Raw genomic sequence first — 12,898 nt, 5'->3', positions numbered from 1 at the left:
AGACCTTTTAGCTCTTACAGATGCATCTTCAGGTGTCACAGCAGGACTTGGTCAACACTTTTATCCTCTAATATACTCAGTATATTGTCCTTCGTGCTCTTATCCCAGGAAAGAAAGGATGAGAAGAGAAATTGACTGCAATTCATACAACCTTCAGGTTACTAATATGCTGTAGTTTCTATCAAGACTCCACAAGTTACTGTAAAGAGTACTTTATCTTTGTAAATATAATCCCCACAACAGTGAAAGGACATTTGGGCTGAGTGTTTAGTTAAAACCTTATAAATTAATAAAACAAAGGTTTAGAAACTACTCTCAAAATCCCTCTGTGTTGTTTACTTGATATTATCCACTTCATATAGCTTAAGCTCTACAGTTTCCAACAGCATAATGTGTCCTCATGTCCTCCTGAGGCTGTGCAGACTGACTGTACACAAAGACTGTGATCAGCTAATAAAACCATGGTGCACTGAAACTGAGCACTGGTAATCTTGCTAGGGTGCTATATTTGCTTAGTCTAAATTGGTAGCAATCTGTAAGAAGTTTAAAGCAGCTCTCAGATTCAGAGCTGGTGTTTGAGTGATTGCTGCTGGGAAGCAAGAGTGAACGTTTGGATGAATAAATACTGAAAAAGGTTACTTGGTATGATTGACACTATGGGTGCTTCTGGATCAGCCGATGACATTAATGCCATGGAAATTCATCACTGGTATACAAAATTTATGAAGGAGTGCCCATCTGGGCAACTTTGTTTGCATGAATTTAAACACGTCTTGGATCTGCATGGACTTACTCCAGAAGCGAACAGCTATGTTGAACAAGTATTTCATACATTTGACATGAATAAGGTAAGAATTCATTTTTAACTTCATGATACTCTAATGGCTGTACTACTTGATGCATTCAGCAGCATGTCTCAGAGTGCTGGTAATGCTGGCTATTCAGAGGTAATGGAAATGAATCAAAAGTGATTCAACAGAAAACTACTGGCAAATAAATGGGAATGTCTGGCAAACAATTTTGAATGCTTTGCTCCAAGTACATTTTGGAAATAGCATACATTCATTAGAATGTGCTGAATAATTTCTCACCCTTGAAAGATGGATTTTTATTATTATTTTACATGTATGTTTGTAATTGGAAGTTTATTTACATTACTTGAAAAATATTTTTAGAGCACTAAGTTTTAGACTGGGTCACTCAGTGTTACTGCTTTAAGAATGTGCAACAGAGACACAACGGGATTTCTTCCATCACCAGATAAAATGTTTCTGTATTCTTTTTGAGCACCTTGTATGGGTTAGGCTGGTATCAGTCAATGTCCCTTTTCCAAAGACACATTTGTCTGGTTTTAATCTCTCTTCCCAATTTTAACATCCCAAGAGAACCCAAAGGCCTCCAGCAGTTGTTGGTTGTGTTGTCATAATTTCTTCCAGCTCAAAGTTCATCAGATTCCTTCTAGACATGACAACCATCCAGAAGATGGTGCCTTGTTATTCCTTTTTAAGCCAAAGTATCACTTTATTAAATACTAGAGAAGAAGTGGAGAGTCATCTGTAATCCCTACAGAAGTGTTTGTTCTTGACTTAAATTAGGTTTAGGCTGAATTGTCAATAGTAAAACAACAAAGTCAGCTTCCAGCTGAAAGAAAGGATGGGCCCATTATGGTGTAAAAACTTATTACTACATAAATAAATGAAAGCATTATTGCATAAGAAAATTGAGCCCTGAGCTTTAGTTACTTTTCAGAAAATCAGAATGTGGAAATAAACACTTCTTCAAATCAGGTTTCTGTGAAGGAGATAGCATCCCAATGCAAGACCAACTAGAGGTATCAGGAAACTGGACACTTGGTGTGGAATAACTGAGTGGGAGAGGGTGAGAAGAGGAAAGCACCCTTTAGAATAGTTTTACACCAATAGATATGCCCATGAGAACTTGTCACTACTGTTGACATTGGTCCTTATCTTTGAAAATACCCGTTCTACTCAGTAAATAGTGAAAACAGTACAGGTAGCAAGTAAGTTAGTTCACAAACCTTCAAGGTATGGTTGCTCCTTATCACCTCATCCCATTCAGTTTTCTCTAATATTTGTAGCCCTTATATGGGCTAATATATACTAAATATGATTGAAGGTGTACCAGTTTTCTTCACTTGTTTATAATACTCATAGTATTAAGAATGTAGTTATAGAGGATGATTGTTGTTTTTTACATACTTCAAGTATTAAAATCCAACAAGCTACAGTTGTGGAGAATAATTTTCCACATCTAGGTTATTCCCATAAGAAAAAAATTATTTGGGGAGACCTAATATCCATAATATATTTCAGTATCCAAAGAGGGGTATAAGAAAGAAGGGGATAGACTTCAATCTATAAAGGGGGACAGCTTTTTAAAAATAGGGATGTCTTTTAATTGGTTGGTTGTTTTTTACAGTGGTGGATCTTCCTTTCCCATCCAAATAGCTTAGCACCCAAGCAGCAGCTTGCTCAAGTTAACTGATGAATATTAAGTTCCTTAGACTTGCCAGGTTATACACACATCAGAGTTTTATTGTTACATGATCCCATCTAGCAGTCTCTAATCCCCTGTTCTTGTCAACCCATAACTTTTTAATCCCTTGGCATATTTCAATGAAATTTCAGGGAGCAGAAATTTCAACTAATTTCTTCCTAAAGTTGTTTCAAAATTGGCAGCTGGGTAGCCGGGACACACCCAGAATGATTCCCCCACTCATGCAGAATTCAGCTTTTATTCATTGTTCAAAGCAGCAGCTGGCAGGAAAAATAATCAGGCACTTATTTTCTTTTGCTTGGTGAAAATACGGAGTGGAGCTGGTGTACCAGGATGAGGAGATTTAGCAGGGAGTAGACAGAGTCTACGTAAGTATAGGCTTTTGTTTTGCTGTTCTCAGAAGAGCTTGTTTAATTAATGTTCCATGTTAGACAGAAAAAGATGTTTCAATATTTTATCCGTTTGGAAGTCTTCCCCCCATTTTGATGAAATTAAATAACGATTTGGCCTTTAGAGCTTCATAAAATTTACTATAAAACTGCATATACTAAGCTCATAACTTCATTATTTAATAATGAGCTCCAGCTAAAGATCTGATCTTCATTTCCAGTTCTGCAAGATGTTTTAACAGTTTGCCATTAACTACTGTAATCTGAGGCAGATTTTATTGTATATTTTCCTAATTGAGCTGTTGCAGCAGAAGGCCCAGGAAGAGTTTCTTAGAAGGCAGGGTTGCCAGCGCACATTTGGAATAGCCATACACCTGAGATTGTACCATCTGTATCTTCTTGTGACGGGTATTATTACTAAAAATGTGACATCTACTCCCAGATAAAAGGCTGTCAAGTTTTTCTCCTTAAGCAATCCATTTATGTAATTTAGTAGCTTAAGGAAATGCATTAACTGAACTCCAGTGTTTTACAATAGTATAGCTACAAAAGATTCAGATGCAGCATATAGTATCTAGATGAGCAATACCTTAGTCTTATTTTTCTCTTAGGTAGTCTTGTGAACATCTCAGTAGAAACCCTTTAGCAAAAACAATCCCCCTGTACCCTGGGGTGCATCAGGCCCAGCACTGCCAGCCAGGCAGAAGAAGGGGTTGTCCTGCTCTGTTCTGTGCTGCCTCACCTCCAGCACTGGGTGCAGCTTTGGGTGCCATGATGTGAGAAAGACATAAAACTTTGATAGAGAGTCCAAAGGAGGGCTGCAAAGGTGGGGAAGGATCTGGAGGGCAGGATGTGTGAGGAGGGACTGAGGTCCCCTGGTTAGTTCAGCCCAGAGCAGAGGAGCTGAGGGGAGGCCTCATGGCAGCCTACAGCCCCTCATGAGGGAACAAAGGAGCAGCGCTAAGCTCTGCTCTTTGGTGACAGTGACAGGGCCCGAGGGAACAGCATGGAGCTGCTTGGGGGGGGGCAGCTGGGTGTTAGGAACAGCTTCTGCGCCAGAGGTGGCTGGGCCCTGGAACAGGCTGCCTAGGGCAGTGGGCACGGCCCCAAGCTGCTGGAGTTCAAGGGACATTTAAACACTGCTCTCAGGGTTTGAATTTTGGGTGGTGCTGTGTGGAGCCAGCAGTTGAACTGAGTAATGTCGGTGGGGCCCTTCCAGTTTGGGAGATTCTACAATTCTATGAGGACCAAGACCTTTCAAGCCATGTGCCAGCATTTTATAACCTTCTCCTTTGGAATTCATATTGGATTTGTTTAGTTTGATGTGGTATCTGTTGTAATGAATGTTTCCTGTGAAGTCACTCTACAAGCTTCAGCCAGTTTATATAAAACAGTGACCTTTGGCATGCCAGCCATATGAGAGCAATTCATAGGGGATTTTTATGACTCGCAATGAGCTTTCTCAGGAATGGTATCCTCATACTATTTTTGACCATTCTGACCATATTGACACTTCCCTAACAAGAGTATGAATTATATGCTGTACAATCAAAATGCAGTTGTCTTCTGGATTCTGGTCTTAATGCAAAAATCCAGCTTAAGACTCCATTCCATGCTGAGCCAAAGGATCTTATGACAAAATGACTCAGCTCTTTGCACATTAGGAGAACCAAGTCTCTCTGCCCTCCACTTCAGTGGAAAATCACCCTACCTGATTTGGTCAGCAGGAACTGTTTACTTCTTAACAGAATAAAGAGGTACATTTTGTCAGTTTGTGAAAGAAATTACACATAAATCGAAGTTCTGATGTGTCATAGCATTTAGAAATGCCAAAAGTTACTATTGTTCAGACTACCTTGCCCACTGCAATTATACTTCAAAGCTGCAAACTGCAGGGATGGTTTGTTTATTTGTTTATTCTAAATTCTAGATGTTATTTTTCTTCTGCTAGAGGACCAGATTTTGTCTCCTCCATGATGTCAAAAATAACTTGCCAGATCTTTGACGTTACTTAATGTGGAAACAAATTTGGAATCCAATATCTCTGCAAGATACTGCATATGTGTTTGGCATTTAGGAATTGAAATTCCAAGCAAATAATGGACATCAGTGTACTGCAAACTTTTCTCTGAACATGAAATTGATGGAGGTAGTTTTATCAACTTCCAGTTTCTATGATACATGCTTTAAATACTGTAATTTATGTCACTGCATTATCTGAGATTGTGTGAACAGAACATGAGTCTTAAATGGATTATGCAAATGAAGCAATATGATTACACTTCCTTTTTTTCTGCTGTTTCAGGATTATATATATAAGGGCATATTCCTAGTTCTTTTTACCTCAAGATTATATGAGAAGTGTTTATCTCATTCTTGGGTTAGATAGGAAGTAAGTCAACTTCAAAGCATGTATTTTAATTGGAGAGTCATTAAGAGTCTGCTTTCAATTAAAATGTTCTCCTCCTAAATTTCAATAGCACTGATTTATGTACTTTCATTCTCATGTGTGAATTTCACCAGTTTTCTTATTTAAATAACCTGATGTTTCCTGTGAGAGATTTTCAGAACATTTGTTTTCGATACCAGTATTATCTTCTTGTGTGTTCTGTATGGTCTTTCAGCTGGATGTACATGTACTAGCACACATTAGAGTCCCAATATATATTATTAGTATTTTTTCAAGATTTGTTTTTCTCCTTGTTTTCCAGTGGGCTGAAAGTAAAGCCATCCAAACAAAGCACACAGCGGCACCATTTAGCTGCTTGTGAAGCATTCAAAGTCATCATAGCCAGAGCAATTTTAGTGCGAAGTATTGAAAGTTTTGCAAGAGAACCAAGGCTGCAAACCTGACGCGGGCTTGTACACAATACAAGCAAAAATCTCATGTTCTGTCTTCAAGATAGCTCCTGCAGATGCAAGTTGAGTCCTGGGAACTCACTGAGGTGTCAAGGTAGCTCTAGCCAGAGAGAAGTATATGCTTATTTACAAACCTGTCTGGCTCAGACGGATCACAGAGGATGATCCTATGGAGTTTCTATTTTTACCTAATCTAGATCTGCACAGATCTTTGAGAGGTTTATGGTAGTTTTACAGCTCCTGGATTGTGGTTCAGTTCTAGCTGGCAGCAAGCCAGGGCATGCAGGAGCACTGTGCAAATATTAACAGTGCGGTGTGGATGGAGAGGAAAAGTGGACAGTGTTATCGGTGCCAAAGAATCAGCTGATGATTTTGCAGCAACAGAAAACAGTCAGTGGTTCAAGAGCTTTATGGACCATTGCCCTTCTGCTCAATTTACTCTCCATGAATTTAAGATAATACGTAGTTTCTGTGATACGAAACTTCGGGCAAACAGATCTGTTGAGCAGGTGTTTCACATTTTTTACATGAATCAGGTAAGAAACTTTCTTGGACTATTTTCATCATGAAATGTATATGTTAGCATGCACAGTAGAAGATTTGGGCCTAGTGATATCAAATAAGAAGGGACAGATAATCGGGATTTTTTTTTCTCATTAATTTCCATTTCGCATTGCTTAAATTGAGAAAACTTGATTTGTTGGATTCTGTCTAATGTACTGAGGTTATTTAAGAGAAGAGCTCTTCAAAACTTTACCAAATAACTCCTTGCAGGTAAGATTGGCCAAGTCTTAAAATCCTCAGATTCCTCCCTTTCACTGTTGAAATTTGTGTGAATATTTTTGTCTTCGTTCTCCTTTTAAAAAATTATTTTTCCTGCTGTTTCCAAAGTGAAATCTCTTCAGGTTTACTGAGCTGCATACTTAGATCATTACAATGAATCTAATTTTTTTCTTTATCTTATTACCTGTTATTATCTGTTTTTATTCTCATTTGGAAAGTTTGCAGAACAGTAGTATAGCTCTTATTATTACTTCCCTCATCGCACCCTGGAAAAAATACAAAAACAAAACAAAACAAAAACAAAAAACAAAAAAAAACCAAAAACAACAAAAAAAAAACCAAACCAAGAAGGAACATGCAAGTCTGAGCAAGGGAGGAAGATAAACTTGAATAATTCCATAAATCAGAATTTCCAAGATGGTGTTATTTCTTCTAGAAGAGAAATTGAAAGAATCAAGAAGTGTAGTGAAAAAAAAAAAAGTAGAATAAAAAATAGGATTAGACAAGAAGAAGATAAGTAGATACCAGACTTCCAGGAGGGAAAATAAGAAAACAGTTAAAAATATATATATACATATTTAATATATATAACAAAGGAACAAAAACAAGGCACACATGTAAAGAGAGATAAATAACTGTTCAAAGAGTGGAAAGAAGAAATAATGTCTAATCTCTTCTTGGTATATTAATTCAAACCCTTGTGGAACAGAAATTCAGGTTGCAGAGAAGGAGTATTGAAAAGATAGTTAAAATCTTGGTGACAGACTCATTCTCCGTCAGAAACAGAGCTGACACTAGGACAAAAAAACACATGGTAATAAATGTGGTAGTTTCCTGAGCTGCAGTAAGAGGTGAAAGAAGAGACCAGGAATGGCGCGTTGAAGTGTCACGCCACAGAGCCCACTTTTCCCACCGGCTGAAGAGAGGACTTGGGCAGGAAGTGCTCAGTACCAATTTGCAATTGCTGTTTAGCAATCACAACAAACCACTGCACTGCTAACTGAAGCCACTAGGAGATGCAAGCTGCTCAGTGTCTAGGCTTAAGACACCAAGGACAACATCTCCAATCAGAGCAACAGTACCTAATTACAGAAGACAGCCTCTCCTTTTAATTAAATGTTTACTGATGTCTCTCTCTATTGGCTCTATTTTCCCTCTTCTGAAATGCTTAACTCGGTGGATTTTTTTTTGCTGGTGGGGCAAAAAAATTAAGGATGCTTTAATAGATGAAGTTCTTCCAAATATCTCTGCTGTGTAGGCAGATAAAAAGAAGCAGCAAGGATTTAGAGTTGTTTAAAGAGCTGTATGTAACATTATTAACCAGAAAAAATCGATTTGTCTAAGCCAAAATCCTTTATGAAAACAGCCTATGGCATCAAAATATAATTGGGGTTGGAGTTAATTCAGAGATATAACCCTTAATACAAAGATTTTTGGAACTCTTGAAGGAAGAATTTATTAACTTAAATTGAAAATGATTTTTTTAATAAACTTAAACTAATGGCAGTTACAGGCAATTGAAAATTGAGGGTTTTTTTTTTTTTTTTTTTTTCAAAATTAAGTATTTGCTTGGTTTTCCTCTTCCTCCTCAGGTATATCAGCATATGAATGTTGGGGGATTTGTGGGGTTTTTTGTTTCTTCCATTTGGAATCAGGACACTTCACTGAAATCTCAGATTTTTACTGGCTGAGAGGACTGCTTCCTTTCTTTCAGTTCTACTAAGATCACTTGAAAGTAATCATTTAACAATCATGACACTGCTTTTCTGTCCTCAGTCAGAAGTTGCCAGTCTTACTAGTAGTTCCCTGATGCCCTCTCAACAAGGCACAGCCCAAACTCTTGTCAGTTCAGGATAATCAGTGAATTTGCAGTAGACTCGAAAAGAAACTATTCCTGAACCTGTATGGAGATCTGTGTAAGGAGGATACATCTATAGGCAACTAGAAACTTTGATGAAAATAAACAGCTTCAGAAGGGGCCTCTTACTGTGTTAAGGGAAGACTACATAAAGTGTCAGAGTAGAATCACAGAATATCCCGAGTTGGAAGGGGCCCACAAGGACTGTCAAGTCCAACTGCCGGCCCCACACAGGACCACCCAAAATCCTGTGTGCAAGTCACTGATGAAAACTTTAAAGACAACTGGCCTGAAAAATGGAGCCCTTGGGAGCCCTGCTAGTGACTGGCCGCCAGCCTGATGTAACCTCTTATCTTTAAAATGAAAACGACTGCACTACAAATGGTTATGCACTAAGTATAAGACGTTATTTCATTATGCATGGTCTGCTGATTATTTATAGACAATGGTGTGCTGTAGTGTGTGGCTAACCAGATCAGCAGAATTGTATCTCTAAGTGCTTAATTTAATGGCAAAAAAAGCCTAGGCTAGACTACACACCAGGTAAGCACAATTGCTTATCTCATCAGCAGTACATGTATCGTGCTATTCTTATTAGTCTCCATGTCAGAAATAACAGTAGTTATTGTAATAGTAGTACAAAAAGGAATCATTCATAACAGGCTTCCGTAGATGTACTTTTAAATGGTCACTGTCTTCTGTTTCTGTTTTAAATTTATGCACAATCCCAAGGAATTAACTGCACATAGACATATAATAGAAGGCATAGAATGAACTTTGTTAACTGACAAAGTTGTGCCACTGTTTGATCAATATTTTCAATGAAACAACAATCAAGCATCTACACTTATCCCTACATGCTTTGATGCATATACCATGGTGTGAAGCCATAGGAAACAGTGAAAACCCTTCTTTTCCTGTTCCCGATGCCAGAGTTAGCAGGAATTTAGTGAATCCTCTCCTCCCTGGCTGAGAGACTGTATGTTATGCTAGAAAGTTAAACTTGCCTCACCAGCAGAAAAGCCTTCTTGTTTACGAAGGAGGTGAGCAAGAGATGAGGAGTAGCTATATGCTAGTGCAGATTTGGCAGTGGTGGAGGAGGGTGACAGTGTAGAGAAAGGGAAATGCGCTCCTAACTCAGATGGTTAGACTGTGATATGAGAATTTTTGCAGTGTGGCCTTCTCTGGTGCTTCGTAGGTAGCTCCCCTCTGCAACTGAAACAAGCAGTCACAGATGCCTTGTGATGGTAAACAGCAGCTGCAGATGTCTGTAGGCACTCAGCAGCAGTAGGACATCATCTGATAGCAGTGAAGGACAAGGAGGAAAAGGAATGCAAGAAGAAAAAGAGGGGCAAAGTCCAGGGGCAAAGCCAAATCACACAGGAGAGAGAAATGGCACTTTTCAAAACAAATGGCAGGTAGGAATTGCTGAGGAAGGAAAAGCATTGGGGTTGGTGAGAGCTTGAATAGATTCAAAAATCAAGAAAAAAAAGACAGAAAGTGAATAGGCAAAGGTGACACAACTTTTAGTTAGGAATCGGATTTTTATTCAAGTGCATTTAATGCTTGGTATGTGCTACTTCAAGCATTAGCAGTTGTCATTGTTTGTCTTCCACTTCATATAGGTAGTATTCAGCTGAATATATCACAGTTTAAAGACGTGTGACCTTATTTCACAACACAGGGATTTAGTGTCTGCTCCTTACATTTGAGTCACCACAACTGTCATAATATCCAAGAGAAAAAGAATGTCTTCTTTATTATTTTTCTCCCATTTTTCTTATCAGTGTAGGTTGTGATCACCCTGTTGTGAAGAGAAAAAGAAAAAAGAGGAGCAACCACTATTTTTAACCTATGTCAAAGGAACTACTTTTTCTTTAATTTGTAAAGAAATTCAAATAGCATCATCCCTTCCAAAACTGATGACTTAATAACATTTTCAGAGCAGGATTAATGAATCTATTTTTGTTTTCATAGAATCATAGAATCATAGAATGGCCTGGGTTGAAAAGGACCTCAAGGATCATCGAGTCTCAACCCCCCCCTGCTAAGTGCAGGGTTTTGTTTTATCATGTTTGCCTACACAGACAATTTTCCTTTATCTACAGAGTGCATTTGCTGTGTGCTTCATGTTCTTCCAGTTTTGCAGCAGTCTGTTCTGGAACCAATAATCTTTATTATAGGACTTTTATTCTCAGTGCAAATACATGATCTCCCTGTTACTGGTATGTACTTCTTTCTTAATTCCCAAAATATTGTACAAGCTCCAGAAAGCTTCTTGCCATCTCCAATGTAGATTTTAATAGATACTGAAATTTTATCTTTGGCATTTAGCATCAGTTCATTTTGACACACATTGCTTTTTTGGAATTGCTTCACTGGGCTTCCTATATATATATATATACATGATGGTCTCCATACCCATTGTTTCAGTGCTTTTTAGATGGCTTTGCTATATTAGTTTCCTCAGTTTGGTTCCACAATGTTATGACATTTTTCTTTTTTTTTTTGTTTATAAAAGTAGAAGTGTTCCATTGCCATTGGCTTCAGGAATAGGCAATTTCCGTAGAATTTCTACTATCTCAGCACACACTTTGTCTGTGAGTTTATTAACTGCTGTCAAACTATGCAGCAGGCTATAAATTTAAGCCTTTTTGTGCTCCATAAAACTCACTTCCCTTTTTTTTTTTTGTCAGGTGTAATATTAGCTATTATATACTGCTCCAGTCCCACACTAGAGGTGAAGGATGCTGTGAGGGTGAACTATAAATCAGATTTCTTTTTCTTCAGGCATTTTTGCTGTCTTTTACAAATATTTTAGTTATTGTTATTAAATGAAAACAGGTAATCCTGAAAACAAGTATTAAAGTAAACTTGGAATGATTTTAAAGTAACATTTCCTTACATGCTTTTTATGAGAAAGTGCAAAATCTGACAAAAGTATGACTTCTAAGGCCCCATCTTTAAGTCAGTGCAGAACTCTTTCTCATGTGCCTCAGACACCACGGATACACTTTCCTGAGACCTGCTATTTGAAATAAACTAGCAGAGGAAGTGTTTGGGTTTTGGTGTGAAAGGGTGAGAAATATAGGAGGGAGTGGAGAGGGATCAACTGATGTGGGCAGCTGCCAAGTTCTGTTTGCCTAAGTGGGGTCCAGGTTTTGCAGAAGGTGATGTGATGCAAGAAAGTTGCCACTGAACAAGAGAAGAGGTATGAGAGGAAGGAGAATCCTTACCTAATCTCATCTCGTGAAGTTAGCAGCCTAAGTCAGATCCCTGGTGCTCTGTCTTTCTCAGATGTTTGACACAATGGTTGTCCACTGCTTTAAGTGCAGGTTATGATGACTGAGGAAGAAAAAATGAAATTTTTGTCACTGTGCATAAGCAAGAGGTTTGTCTGCTTATTTCTCTTCACCTCCCTTGTCCTTGCTTCCTTCTTCCTCCACACCACTCCACACTCAGCTTACACTCACCTGCAGGCAGGCAGTGGATGTAAGCTATGATGTAAGCTAGAATGTTCTTCCTTCTTCAGAGAAGAGCTTTTTGTGGCATGGATGAGATACTATTGTGACCCTTCCCTTCTTGCCTCAGCTCAGAGACTCCCTCAGCTCCAATAAATGGTCTAAGGCCTGTATGGGCTCTCCTGCTCTCCCTTAGAACTGTTATTCAGTCTGGGGGTCTTCCCTGCACCCACTGGCCGTACAAACTCAGAAGACCCAAGGTATGCTTCCCTGCTTACCGCACCAGATGTGTCCCCACTCTCCCTCCATCGTTGGCATCATGAAGAAGCTCTAGGGATCGGAGATGGTCTCTGGTGAAAGGACTGCAATACCACTACCCAGTTTGGTGTGTATGCTCTGCCTACAGAACCATCTTTGGCTGAACAATGTTTGTGCTTCCTGCTCAATCTTTGAAAGTTCATGGGCACTTTTGAGGAGTGTGCAGCTTTCTTACCCACATACGTCACAATATAGTATATGATATTGAACTTCACAGTGTTCTTGTGGAGAGAGCTCTAGCAAAACCCACTAAGATCATATGGAGTCTCTTTAAAAACAGGCCCAGTCCCATGAAATATTGATTGTTCTCTGGCCTGTGTGGGTTGGAGGGGGCTGCTGTTTTTCACACGGCACTCAACATCTCACAGGACTATGCTCTTTAACTTCACCATGTGATTGTAAATGAAAAGGATAAGTGGGAGTGCTTTGTTCCTACATCTCTAGCATCCTATAGTTTTACACTAGTATTTATAGCTCTAGTAATTCCCCTGAGCCGCTCATCTCCCTGTATAGAAGGTAATCAGCAGCGAAGTATTACTGATACCCAGCCCCTTCCCTGATCTTACAGAGGAAGAAATAATTCAGTTCCTGAAAGCTGTAAAACAAAAAGCAGGACTACAGCACTGACCAACAACAAGGGAACTTCTATTTAATCAACAGATCTAGCTGATTCTTTTTAAAGAAGTTTGTGTAAAATATTCCTCTTTTGCTCA

General features: G+C 38.8%; 1 protein-coding gene and 1 long non-coding RNA gene across 2 annotated transcripts in view; one reads left to right on the top strand and one right to left on the bottom strand.

Annotated features, from left to right (window-relative positions):
- Positions 568-12,898, top strand: part of GUCA1C (guanylate cyclase activator 1C) — a 35,296-nt gene continuing 22,965 nt past the window's right edge. Inside the window, exon 1 of the mRNA XM_021400963.1 lies at positions 568-848. Within this exon, the coding sequence (XP_021256638.1) occupies positions 645-848 (204 nt within the window). The 5' untranslated portion in view covers positions 568-644. The remainder of the gene's footprint in view (positions 849-12,898) is intronic.
- LOC110400781 lies at positions 9,950-12,324 on the bottom strand. Its single transcript, XR_002440066.1, has 3 exons — positions 12,146-12,324; positions 11,643-11,751; positions 9,950-10,210 (listed from the first exon to the last, which is right to left on the bottom strand). It is a non-coding gene; the product is annotated as an uncharacterized LOC110400781 (long non-coding RNA).

Source organism: Numida meleagris, chromosome 1 (genome assembly GCF_002078875.1).
Source record: "Numida meleagris isolate 19003 breed g44 Domestic line chromosome 1, NumMel1.0, whole genome shotgun sequence".
Classification (NCBI taxonomy): domain Eukaryota; kingdom Metazoa; phylum Chordata; class Aves; order Galliformes; family Numididae; genus Numida; species Numida meleagris.
This window is presented reverse-complemented; position numbering and strand designations above follow the sequence as displayed.